The 14,140-nt window shown below is 41.0% G+C and overlaps 1 protein-coding gene across 2 annotated transcripts in view; it reads left to right on the top strand.

Moving 5' to 3' along the window:
* The window catches only part of LOC121719314, a 41,480-nt gene extending 32,401 nt beyond the window's left edge, over nt 1-9,079 (top strand). The window contains exons 1-4 of one of the 2 annotated variants that reach the window (XM_042104791.1): nt 5,557-5,660; nt 5,758-5,827; nt 8,023-8,346; nt 8,628-9,079. In XM_042104791.1, the coding sequence (XP_041960725.1) occupies nt 5,655-5,660; nt 5,758-5,827; nt 8,023-8,346; nt 8,628-8,989 (762 nt within the window). In that variant the 5' untranslated portion in view covers nt 5,557-5,654 and the 3' untranslated portion in view covers nt 8,990-9,079. Of the gene's footprint in view, nt 1-5,556; nt 5,661-5,757; nt 5,828-8,022; nt 8,347-8,627 lie in introns of those variants that run through there. The other variant, XM_042104793.1, reaches the window with a different exon arrangement.
* The last annotated feature ends 5,061 nt before the right edge of the window (nt 9,080-14,140 follow it).

A 14,140-nucleotide genomic window follows, 5' to 3' on the forward strand; every position in this document is an offset into this window, starting at 1 on the left:
GGAAAGGCAGTAGTGAGACAGGGCGGTAGTTCTCGACTTGAGCAGGGTTGAGAGAAGCTTTCTTAAGTAACGGTGTTACCCGGGCCATTTTGAACGCTGTTGGAAATGTGCCGGAGGTTAGCGAGGCATTGATCACATGTGTGATAGCTGGAGCGATGGTCGGGCTGATGGACTGAAGTAGGCTCGTAGGTATAGGGTCCAGCGAGCATGTGGTAGGACGGCTGCATGTCAGGAGTCTGGACACTTCACTCTCGGAGAGAGGCGTGAATGCTGAAAAAGATGTTCCAGCAGTCCCTAGAGGTTGTAGGAGTGCGGTATCTGAGTCAGATGCGTTGAGTGGGCATGTAGAGAATTGACTGCTGATTGCCGCCACTTTGTTTGTAAAAAATGAGGCGAGGGTATCTGCAGTAAGGCTGGATGGAGGAGGAGGCAGCTGAGGGTTGAGTAGCGATTTGAAGGTTGAGAAAAGTTTTCGAGTGTCTGTAGCGCTGTTGATTTTGTCATTGTAGAAAGCAGTCTTAGCAGCAGTGATGCTGGCTGAGAAGGAGGTCAGGAGTGTCTGGTAGTTTTTGAGGTCGTCAGCTAGTTTGGATTTGTGCCATTTCCTCTCCGCGGCTCTGAGTTTGGTGCGCTGCGATCGGAGGGTATCATTTAGCCATGGATGAGAATGTTTGGATCGAGCTGGCCTTGTGGTAAGAGGGCACAGCTCGTCTAGACACGAGGTCAGTGTGGAGCAGAGCGAGTCAGTGGCTTCATTGACCTCCAGAGAGGAGAAGGTGTTGAGTGGAGGTAGACCGGAGGCAACCACAGAGGAGAAGTGCGTTGGAGACAGGTACCGGATGTTGCGGCGGAACGTGACCATCGGCTGAGGAGCCGGAGGCTGTTCTGTCAGGCTGACGTTGAACTGGATGAAGAAGTGGTCAGAAAGATGGAGAGGTGTCACCGTGAGGGTGTCTGTGCTGCAGTTCCGAGTGAAAATCAAGTCAAGCTCTTTGCCAGCTTTGTGAGTCGGTGGGCTTTGAACCAGTTCGAGGTCAAAGGAGTGGACCAGGGCCAAAAAGTCCGCTGAGCCTGGGGCATCTAAGTGGATGTTCATATCACCGAGAACAAGAAGCGGCAGCAGGTCTATATAGCATATGAACAATGTATGAACAACATGTAGGCTACAGATATGTGCAATGAAGTAGCAGTAACTTTATAATAGTAGTAAGAATACTATAGATGTTTGCAGCTTATTTACAGAATATATTATAAGAAATGATTATAAGAAAACCATATAGACGGATATGTACAGTAGCCTACTGTATGTACAGATATGTGCAGGAGGTTTGGACATCACTATGTCAAATAAAAAACGTAACGCTCAAATCGTGGATTGATCGTGGATTGATCATGTCTTACGTTTCCCCAGTCTGCTATTTGTCCGGATAAACAGACCCCTCAGATTTTCCATCACTATGAGGTTATTGGAAATTGAACAATGCTCTATTAAAGGAAGGAAACTGATTTCCGATGCGGTTTTCTGATCTAAACAAAAAAATGTGGGGATTCTCAAAGTATAAAACAAGATATATTGTCATTCAGAGATGTAAAATGATTAAAATCTCCAGAAAACAAAGTTGTGGAAACAGTTGAGTTGTCAAAAGAGAATAGCCTAAAATTACAACCTGAGGAGATTTATTTGACTAAAGGGGGCTTCGTAAGATCGTGGAGCAAATTTTTAGAGAACGGTGTGAGCAGAGCTGTTGTTACAGTTTTTTTTCCCTTCCATTGCTTAAGCAGAATTTTGAAATTTCAAATTCAATTTTTTTTTTCCGAAAAACACAATTAACACACAGCCGCCACAGCCAAATAACAGAATCCCTCGGATCTTTTACAAAATGAAACACTTGTTTTAAAATGAAACTCTATTTTAAAATTTTGTTGTCAAATCACAAACACACCAAATGATCCGATTACACTTGAATCATGTACACACAGTAATGTACACTGTAAAATCTGATGTGTTAACTACACTTTAAACAATTTGGAAACCGATTGCCTGGAAAAGACAAGTAAAGGAACTTATCTATGTAAGTTATATCTAAGTTATACTAAGTAAGTAAGTCAAGTAAGTATTACTCGGTGCACATAAACATTTTACAAAAAAAAAACATCTGAATCTGACAATGTGAATCTGTCAATTTGATTGTGAATTCTGTTCAGAAATGAACGCACGCAAGAATGCTTACAGCAATGATGAATGAATGAAATGCCCACCATTCCATGAAGAAAGTGTAACATTATGGAAATGAGCCTTATTAGGCTTATTATTAAGGATTGAACGAGAGAGTTTATTATTTTATACAGTTTATTATCACAAGTAGGAATGGATAAAATGTTGAAGGTCGCCAAATAATACTGTCCGGAACAGCAAGGCCTCACTATCACACGGAAACAAAGAGCATCAGACGCCTCAATCTCTAAACTGAAGAGTACACGTGAAACCTCACCAAATTCACACTAGAGGCTAGCTTTAGGCAAGTGCCAGACCATTCAAAAAACAACCAGTCCCTTCAAAACAAGGTAGAATGCTACGTTTAATGGAATTCCGTGTTCATTTTGGGGCTATAATGAGGGTTCGGTGCTATGTATAATGAATGTGTGAGGCAGAAGACAAGGACACAAGGAATCAGTGACACAAGGAATGTAACGACGCAGTCTTTTATTGACAACTGACATCCAATCTCAATATTAACTGTTGAATTTAAAATGTTTGCTTTAGTTAAAGTAGTGAGGCTGATATGTCTACAGTATATACTCAAATACAATCTGGCTTTATGAAAAATCAGAAAAATTGATTATTAAAGATAGATTATGCAGATGCAGGCCTTAATATGCCTATAAACCCTATAGGGTATTTTACACAATCTAACATACATTTCTCATGCAACCCCTTAAGGCTAACTCCAACATCACCTTCTGCACAAACTAAAAATGTGTATTAAAAGCCTGAGTTTCATACATGCAGGGTGCACACTCTGTAATGTTTGTGGTAAATCTTGTCATTATTTGAATGAAAACAGTTTAGCATTACATTCTATGTCAATGCAAAATTGTGGAAGTTAATGTGCTATATAAATTGTATTAACAACTGGAATAATTACTTGATAATCTTTAAGTAAGCAAGCAAGTTAGTTTGAAGCTCAAGTTAGTTTGAATGACTACATTTTGTTGAATGTGTGTGTGTCTGTATACATGTACATATGGATGTGTGTGTTTGTTTGTGAGTGTGTGAGTAACAACAACTTTCGTATGAACTTACAACTCAGAATATTATACAATATACAGTACAACAAACTTTACCAAGTTAATTTACTTACTTTTTCTAAGGCAACAGGTTTTCACAGTTTTTTAAGTAAAGTGAACTAATCACAATTTACACTGTAGCCTTTTCCTCATCGTCACCCACTTGACGAGAGAGTGTAAAGAAAGACGGCGGAGCTTCATTCTTCAGGCAACAAAAACACCTGATAGACAACGTTCTCATCATTTGTAGGTACAGAGCACCACACCGCAGAGATACTCTCTTCTCCCTCCGTTTTACCTTTCAAACAGTTACTGATGATTCCTTGACACGTTTTAAAGTCATAAGATCTCAAAATGATGGGGTCCTTTGGAGGAGCTCCCTCGATCTGTCCCGTCACAGTAGACTATAGGTCTACAGACTCAGTTGAAAATTGAAAATGAAAGTCGTAGCCTAAAATGATATTACACCATCTCTCTTTTCCTCCTAACTCGTTGGGAGGAGGATCTTGATATCTGGAGGTAAAAATGGGCTTCGGTTTTTTCCTTGCCGGAGCGTTCGCCAAGCCTTCGTCAGGTTTAGAAATCCTGTTTTGAGGAGTGCCTGCTTCGCTAGACGGCCCCGCAACAGCATTCATATCAATAGTGAGCGCCTCTTCCTCACTGCCGCTAGCACTGCCGCTCTTTCTCTCTAGCTCTTTTATCCTATTTGTGTTTACGAGCCTCTGCGTGTCTTAATGCTTAAAGAATACCTACGTTTGCAACATAGGCTACATGTATGTAATCCTACACTACCCCTATTGTGCTTGAACTTTTCAATCGCAGGGCATAAGGCTTAAAGCTGAATTTTAAAAAGGTTACCCAGTGCCCGTTTGCATCTGCTCCTTTTATCCTCTCTGTTTTTACGACCCTCGTCCTTGATGGCGCAGCGTGTCTTAATGCTTAAGGAATGTCTGTGTTTGCAACATAGGCTACATGTATGTAATCCTACACTACCCTCTATTGTGCTTGAACTTTCAATCGCAGGCCATAAGGCTTAAAGGTGAATTTTAAAAAGGTTACCCAGTGCCTGTTTGCATCTGCTCAGCCATTTTCACACAATGGCTAGCCTAGGTTTCACCTCTTATGCGCGCTGATGCTGCAGAGAAGGAGAATTTTAAAAAGGTTACCGGGGCTCGATTGCATCTGCTACTTTTATCCTCTCTGTGTTTGCGAACCTCGTGCTTGATGACGTAGCGTGACTTGATGGTTAAGGAATGCCCCTACGTTTGCAACATACATGTGCATGTGCAAGTTCAACCCCTACCCCCTGCTGCGCCTGTACACTCAGCCTCTAGCCCGGCCCACAGGCATTTTTGATTCCTCCCCATTTGTTTGATCACGCCCCTAAACCTTCCCGCTTTTTCAGTCACTTTCAGTCAAACCGTCGGAGGGAGAAGACGTGCGACTAAGAGCTCCAGACTTCAGGCTCTCTCTCTCTCTCTCGCGCGCGCGCGCAGAGTCCCATCCCAGGGACTCTGTCTGCCTGCCTGCCTGCCTCTGCCCGCTACTAGGCCCGGGGAATCACAGGGAATCCTAAGGAATCCCAAGCTCCCCCGAGTTCAGAGCCCTCGCAAGCCACGCACGCCGCACAGGCCCCCGGCAACAAAAATTAACTGTTCAACACGGTTGTCCCTCTCACACTCTGGGTTGTGCTTTACAGACTTTTATTTTAATTTCTTTTTATTTTTCAATAATACATTTTAAAAACTTCTTATACATTAATACATTTTAAAAACTAAAAATGACTTCTTTTATACATTTTTACAAAAAAAACTCTACACTTTTTACGGTTTCAAGGCACAAAGCAAAGTTACGCCGATGTTGCTGAAAGTTCCAGAAAAACAAGAACGGTCCCGCCCCTTTGTATGATGTCATAAGACACGCCTGCAGAAAATAAGACCTCCCCATCATGACGTCATAAGATACGCCTACCTCACGTGATCAAGAATGATCTGGAAGGTAACGCCCCCCTGAATCAGCGAATTTTTAATTTGACCTCTGACCTTAATTAGGGGGCCCCCCATCCATCATCTTGACAGAAGGTGGATGTTATATCTCTCTGACAATAATTAAAGAATAGTTTTAAAAGTAAATAATAAAAAAGAAAACATAAAACATACAAGATAATATATGATAAAAGCATAAAAGGGCAATAGTTTAAAAGTGTTTGAAAAGTAATAATTAAAAGACATAAAACAGCATAGAATATTTACTTAGTGATAGTGAGCAGGACACTTTCAGTGAGTATATGACTCACACACTTCCTTATAGCAGCCTGATAAAGCCACCTTAGAAAACAAACTCTAGGTGCCGTGTGCTTTTCTGCTATGAATGTGAGTTCTAGATAACTAAACTTTATAAATTGTCTGATTGTGAGTTTGTGTGTGTGTGTGTGTTATTCATCTGAACCTGTTCATATGGATTTTGCAGATGGAGACCATCCAAAAGTGTACCTCCCTGCTCTGGGTTTTTATGTTTGCTTTAGCAAGATCGGAGAATGGTAAGTCGCCTTTAACTGAATTCCTTTCCACGTTAAATTAATTTGTCAGAATAAGTAAGTATTTATACAAGCTATAAGAACAACATATTTCTCTCCCAATAAATATATAATCTATAAATGAATAAACCAGAGCCTTTGACTCTAGTGAGTCTCTAAATGTCTAGAAAGTTATAAACAATAGAAGCCATGTGGTCCAGGATCATTTTGGAAACAGCCTGTAAAACATGTTTTTGTCTCACACTTGAGCTTACGCTCATTTAGGTGCATTTTACATGATGAAGTCAACATACAATGATGGTCCAATTTACTGACTTGCATGCAAGGCCGTAGCCATGATTTCAACATTGGGGGGGACCAAATCTGTGGTGCGGTGTGAATTTCAATAACAAAATGTCAATACATTTCCTGCCATGCAAAAATATTATTAAAATCACAAACAAGTCATTAGTTAAGTCAGTCAATTAGGATATACCAAACTTTTGACAGACATAGGCACGGATGGATTATGAACCCCTGGGCATACCCAGATAGCACATTCATTTTGGCCCAAATTTGACCCAAAACTGGCTTGGCATTTTGGCAGAGTTTTGGAGGGATGTACGGCCCATACTGTATATGGCCCAAATTAGGCAAGCCAGAATCAAAACGAAAGGAGGCCAAAACTCACCCAAAACCAATTGTGGCATTCCAAAATATGGCCATAACCATCCCAAAGAGAGCCCAAAATCCCCAAAATCCAGCCAAAAAGTAGCCAAAACTGACCCAAAGTGAGGCCATAGTATGCCAAATGATTGCATCTACATTGAAACTCCACTTGAAAATCTTTAAATTGATTTCATTTTGCATTTTGCAATATGTCTACATTAGTTTTATACATTAATTGCTATGTTCTAGTGCACTAGGCTCATACTGTTAAATTAGCCTATATGTCAATAGATATTTTTACAACAAAAAAAACCCCACAAAGATGAAATGCATTTCATTGTGATTTGTATTTATTAAGTCATATCAGCATACTTATTACTGTAAACGGGTCGACTGTTGGCTGTTTGGACCTATAGCCCAATCATATTTTGTATTTTGATTTTATTATTCTGGCGGCTAATCACACAATTTTAAGGTAGCCTAGTTTGAAAGGGATGGGATTCAAGATAGGCTACTAAGACAGGTCCCTCTTCTGTCTGACTCACCTCAAGTTACCCTATGCATTATAGGCTGGTTTCTGACAGAAATGTTTTGTGTTAACATGTAGAAACACAGCCTTTATTTGGTGAATGGAGGTGGAAATTCCTTTCTTTGGTTATTGTCCGCGATTCACATTAACTGTAGGCTATCACCGCCATTGTAAAAGTTTTTTTCAACTTTTGTGCCGTCGCCACAATTGTGTGGTACGTTTTGCTGCATGGATGCACGATTGAGTGCGCATCTAAATGTAAAATGCAAGATGGAACAGCCATTTCTAAGAGGCTTATAAACCGGTTCATTTCTGACATTACTACTAGCATATGAATGCATTATTTATGTTGTAAGACATGTGAAAGAAATGAATAACAGACACACACAAATTCAAATAAAAGGACACTATGTTTCACTTTCGCTATCATTGCGAGAAAATAGGCTACAATATGGAAAATGCTTCAAAGTTCCCTTTGAGTCTGATCAGCTTCAAAAATGAATGGGGTGTCCTTAGACAGTGCTACACCTTTCCAACAAGTTTTGTGAGAATTGTACCGGTATCTTTTGCGATATTGTTGACAGGCCGCACCGCAGTAGGGTACGTGCAGGAAGCTTTTGATAGCGCACGCCTCAAACGATAAACGCAAAACCTCCAGGAAAAACCACTCACAGTGTAGGCTACTCTCTCTGAAACCATCAATAAGTCACTAATTTTTGCGTTATTTACGTTTGATTGCATTTCAGATGGTTTCCTGTAGTAGCCTATAGCGTTTTTTTCTTTATTTATTTTTCTATGTCCGAATATTGGGGGGGACATTTTGGTCACATCTGAATATTGGGGGGGACACGTCCCCCCCAAAGTCTATGGTGACTACGGCCCTGCTTGCATGAGAGTATGTAACAGTGACGTTCAGTTAGATAGCTTTGTTGTACATTTACCTAGACTTCCCCTGTCCAGTGCCTGGACGTTAACTAACTGTAGCAACTGGTCTCTTGCTTTAACATATATTTTTAAATAGTTGTTATTACAGAGATAATGACACTCAGAAGTACAGAGTCAGTGAGCCCCCACTGCGATCAGCACACCTCCTTGTCCTGCAACATCACCTCCCAGGATGAGCCCACCATCTTCCTGTTTGCCTGGTCTGCTCCCAATAAGACAGCTCTGTGTGAGCTAAAGGATGGGCACCTCAGCACCCATAACGGAGTGAACTGTGTCTTCAAAGGCCAACAACTGGTCCTGACCATTCATCACACAAAACCAATCCACCAGGGGCAGTATGTCTGCAAGCTGCGCTCCAATTTAGGAATAAAGAGTGCATTCACACACTTGAAATTACAAGGTTGGTATAAAATGCATACATTAAATACATTGAGCATTACCAAGGTGTTTCTGTGAAATTAGTCATTAAAAAAAAACATGGTGAATTTTGCATGTCAGATGTTAATCAATAGAAAGGGATACTGATATTTAAACTAGTTTCTGTAGAGCACTTCAGACAAAGTCAATTGTTCTGGGGCTAAATGAAAAAGAAATTAATATGTAATTGTAATTGATTTTAATTCAATGAAACGCTTGTCCGCTCTTTGGTGAGTGTAACTCCTCTACTTCTGTACCTGTCAGAGTGCCACCACAGTCTCCATGTCCACAGCCGTGATGGAAACTCGACGTGCCGCGCCAGAGGTGTCTACCCAGAGGCCCACATCCACTGGTTCCAGGGGTCCAAGAACCTGACCGACTCCTCAGTGGCCCACCCCAGCGTACGGCACGAGGACGGCACCTATGAGATCGCCAGCACGCTTCTCCACCGACCCCACTCCACTCTGAACTGCTCCCTGTGGAGCCCAAGCTCTGGGAGATACCTCAGCAGCACAAGGACGCGTGAAGAGATGACGCCTCCAGAGGGAGTCAGAGGGAGCTCCAGCACTTATGGAGGCACCAGGACGACTGTGGCCCTTTTTGCAGCAGCACTAATTCTGTTGTGAAAACTGTATGCACTGTGCATTAAAGCGGCAGTTGGCAAGATTTTTTTTGATCATATTCACAGAAAACAACACTATGTTCCGACAGAACAACATAAATCAGCCGGTTTTAGAAAACAACCTGCACTTCTACCTCCACCTAGAGCCTGTTATTTGTTTTGCAAAATTCCACAGCTCCCGGTTCTTCTGTTCCAATCAGAGCAGGGCTGTGTGAGATCTGACTGTCAATCACAGTCTGGGGCAGTCTGATGTGCACTGACGAGCACAAACTCGATGAGAGGGTGCTCGTTGGTAGTGGGGGAGGGGCATGAGAGTTGTAAATTTTGACTAAGTCCCCTCAATCTGTCAGACTTGCCAACTGCAGCTTTAAACTAGATGTACCGCATAGCGGTACAAAATATGACCGCCGCTCAGTCCTGTACATCCATTCCGCGAAAATAAATCACACTTCAATTTGTCTCCATCTTTTACTCCATCCCCCACTCTTGAAACTTTTGTGTATGCTTGTTTGGCATGCCTGAGTGTGTGTGTGCGGCTGCACAGAAAGTAGCCTACTGGTGCTTAAAAGGTGAATAGATTGTAGAATAGCCAAAGAAGATGTAGCATTGTTATAAAACCTTTAAAATCTCTAAACAATCACAAGTAGGGCAGGTCATCACAGTTCATCCATTGCAACTGGATTGATGAAAGGTCACTTACACCTGTAGGCTACATTGTATTTGGGAAAAGCAAAAGGTATCAGCATAATGTTATTTATTTATTTATTTATTTTTTATGTATTTATAAACAAAAACATCTCTGTCAGTTCCATGCCGTTTTCAACAGCTATCAAAAACAAAGGTCATTTTTGGATGGATGGATTTTTTGTGAATGTTTCTTCTTCTACATAAGATTTTAGTCATCTTTAGTTCATGTAATACTTTATTGTCAATGCACAAATTAAGTAACAGTAGTCTGAAACGTTATTGTTAATGCACAAATTAAGTAACAGTAGTCTGAAACGAAATGCTGTTTTACATCTAACCAGTGGTGCAAATAACTGACATGTCCAAATGGGCCTTGATGAAATGCGTCGCTAGACTGTTCATACACATTTTAACGGGCCAAAGTTGAAGAGCTTTTGTCCGTTATTGTTCGTGCAAATATAGGCTGATTCATGTTCCCTTGCATTGTGTAACTGAGGTCCATGGCTAGTCTGGCTTTCATCAGACCAAGCTCAATATTTTAAGAAATCAAAAAATAAATAGCGGGCAGATCAGGCTGGGTTCACCCAGCCTAGTCCATAGGCACCCGATATTGTTTAATTTTCAGATTGAGATATACACGCTCTGGCTATTCTAAATGCAAAAATGCATTAGGGAGTTATGACAAAACTGTAACTAACAAACTAGATCCTAATAGAAAGCTGTTAGCTTCCCTAAGCTACAGGTAGGATTATAAGGTAGGCCTATTTACAACATAAATTGTCAATAGGCTATGCTGGCGACACAAATAAAATCTCCTTTGGAAACCAATGGCTTACGACTTACAGTATCAAGCGGACTTAAACTGCCATAATGTGGCGAAAAGTTGTAATAACATTCACGCAGGTCCATGAGTCAAGGAAAGCGCGAATGAAGTAGCCACTTCTAAATGGGACCCACTACACAGTAGCTTAAGGTGTGTTGCTAAAGCAGCCATAATGAAATGAAGGTGTCATTGTTTGGATACTTCACACACACGTGCTTTTTAATTTCACAGACTACAACTACCAAGCTGGAATCAAAGCACATCGATTCCCCTCTCACACCCTGCACGAACTTAAAACAAAATAAACAGGCGTCTCAGTCTCACGCATGTATAGGCAAAACTGTATCAGACCGGTGTAACGTTGGTAAATCTTCCATTGCACAGAATGATTTTGTAGCACGTGCAATAAATGACAGTCGAAAGATACAAACAGTGCTGCTAAACATTTGCTTGGTATAACCGCATTTATAGTTTTCTACAAATGCAATCAATCAAATGCCTCCATCACTCAACCAACGCTAACGGTAACATTACCTAGGTCCTTATTGATATTACAAGATTAACGTACCTGCAGTAAAAACCAAGCATGTCCGATAAACATCCTCAGATTTATTTCGGCTTCAAGAAGAAATGGGAATTACACTTCATGTGAACATCGTCCTATCCTTATTAGATGTTCGCTGCGGTAAATTACAGTCCTTGTAGGAAGCGTCCATTGTTTTTTCCAACCCATGCGCCAACGATGCGCCATCTAGTGGACAAACGACTACTTCTCGCCAATACTGAAAATGCAGCCATGATGATGATGATGAATATTTATTTTGGCTTTCTTTTAATCCTACTGATTTTGTAATTATGTATCGGCCGTTCTAATACCGATAGTATGTGGGTGCCTGTGTGTGTGCATGTGTATATGTGTGCACCGCCATTTACAGGCCAATGAGTGTACAGTCACTAAATGTACACATAACCTAATTTTAGATCCCCATGGATGAAATTCTACGAAACTTGGCATACCCCCAGAAAATGCCAGGTCAATCATACACATAAAATTTGGTGCAGTTCTGAACATCTTAACTGAAGATAGGGGCGATTAAAGCAGAATAATATTGCATTTTCATTTTTTACCGGGGGGTGGGGGTGCAAATCACAAATGAACGAAATGAAATTTTTCCGTAAAAGTCTAGTGGGGCTACATACCCACCAAATTTCATGTACCCCGGTGGTTCGGTGTCCCGGGTATCAATGACCAAAAATTCAGGGAGTAGATGATGGGAAAAATTCTTGAATTGTGTGCATGTGTGCGTGTACAAATTTATGTTTATGTGTGTGGGTGTGTGTGTGTGTGTGTATGTGCGTGCTTGTGTGTTTGCCTGCGTATGTGTGTTTGTGCATGTGCATGCATGCGTACATATGTCTACTGTGTGAGTATGTGTCATACGTATGATTACTGTAAATGTATGTGTGTGCGTGTGTATCTGTTTATGCACATGTGTGCACATGGAATGGGTTAACATGACCCCTGGAGGCAAACATACGGAAAAAATTGGTCATCCTAGGCCCTACAGTTCTCAAGATATTCACAGAGAACTGTGTCTGCCCTACCCTCCTTTCGGGGGGTCCAGTCCAGCGGGGGGGGGGGGGGGGGGGCTACAGATCAAAACGAAGAATGACGGTTCCTTGTTGGTGTACGTCACTAAATGTACACATAAATTATTTTATTGTAAGGCCCCCCATGAACGAAAGTACACAAAACTTGGCATGCATTCGGAGGGTGTCATAATGATCCTACACTTTTAATTTCATGCAGTTTTGACCTTGTCAGCCAGAGATATTGTGATGAAAACACCTCATTTTTTGCTTTTTAATTTTTAACTAGGTGGCGCTATACATGAAATAAGTGGTAATGGGATGGGTTGACATGCCCCCTTAAGACCAACATACATAAAAAGGTGGACCTCCTAGGCCCTACGGTTCTCGAGATATTCACAGAAAACTGTCTCCGGCCACCTACAGGCCAGTTGGTGTATAGTAACATAAATTAATTTATTGTGTGGCCCCCCATGAACGGAATTCCACAAAACTTGGCGTGCATACAGAGGGTGTCATAATGATCCTACACTTCCAATTTCGTGCAGTTTTGACTATGTTAGGTCACAGATACCTTCAATTACAACACCTCATTTTTACTTTTTTGTGTTTAACTAGGTGGCGCTATACATGAAATGAGTGGTTATGGAATGGGTTGACATGGCCCCTTGAGATCAACATACAAAAAAAAAATGGTCCTCCTAAACCCTACGGTTTTTGAGATATTCACAGAAAACTGTGTCTGCCCTACCCTCCTTTCGGGGGGTCCAGTCCAGCGGGGGGGCTACAGATCAAAACGAAAAACGATGGTTCCATGCTATCCATGTGGGGTTACATGCCCACCAAGTTTCGTGTACCCCGGTCTTTCAGTGTCCCGGGAATCATTGACGGAAATTTGGGCATGCGAAAAAGAAAATAAAAAAAAAAATAAATAAATAAAAAAAATAAATAAAAATCTGACTAAACCTATATGACCGCCGCTTCGCTGCGCGGCGGTCATAATAACTAGGGTTCTGATGTGTAGACAAGTAAGTAGCATGTGACATTATGAACTGCTACCAAGTCTGTTCTCATACTGTCTCAAGAGACCAAGAACCGCTCTCAGCTCTTATCTGTGTGCTGTATGCAGTATCACAAGGGAAGTAAGAGATTACCGGAGTGGGTCCTGGGGATTTGAAGTTGAAGTTTTCTTTTTTACTGTACAACACTGACCCCTGCTGTTCATAAAGTGTACATGTATTTTGATGAAAAAAATAATAATTTGTGATTTATATTGTATTTCTAATAAAAAAAGACAAAACCCTGTTCCCACCTGATTACATAAGTAGTCTACAGTAGAAATCACAATGATGCCTTTAGATTGTAAATTTAGGTATTGGTTAATAAGGCACCCCAAAAAGTTTTTTGACCTTAACATAACATTTCCAAAATAATTTTGATGCCACATAACCTTCTGACATGACAGATGGCACTTCTGACATTGTCTGAGTGGCCATCTGTAGGCGATTATTGACCTACTTTATAGTTTCGGGTAGAAAACTGCAGAAGACATCCAGTCCTGAGTGACAACACATACAGAATTTAAATGAGTGCCTTTCCTAACTTTCACTTTTGGTCCATCAAAGAACACAGTGCTTAGTTCAGCAAAGTGGGCCCTCAGAACAGTCCCTCCAATGCTTCTGGTCCTATCACCCATAACAAAAAAACTGCCATGGCTCAGAAACCAGAAGTACAAAAGAAGTGAGATGGAGAGAGAGGGGGAAAAGGCAAACATAAAGTAACAAAGAGTCGGTAAAATCAGAGTGCTTCTTGATTTGGGTCAACTCAGGTTTAAGTAATATAGTTGGACTTATTATGTCCAACCTCAGAAAGCCTGGACAGGCTTAAATCTATCCAAGCAGATCAATGGTATTATAAGAAATACCTTTATAAATATGTTACTTACGGTATTAAAGTAATTCCTAGCAGAAACAGTTTGTTAGACCAAATAATCTCATCCGTAATAAGCTATAAAATAAGCTATAAAACTCTCAGTGTACTCATCACACACAGTTA

Source organism: Alosa sapidissima, chromosome 9, assembly GCF_018492685.1.
Source record: "Alosa sapidissima isolate fAloSap1 chromosome 9, fAloSap1.pri, whole genome shotgun sequence".
NCBI lineage: Eukaryota > Metazoa > Chordata > Actinopteri > Clupeiformes > Clupeidae > Alosa > Alosa sapidissima.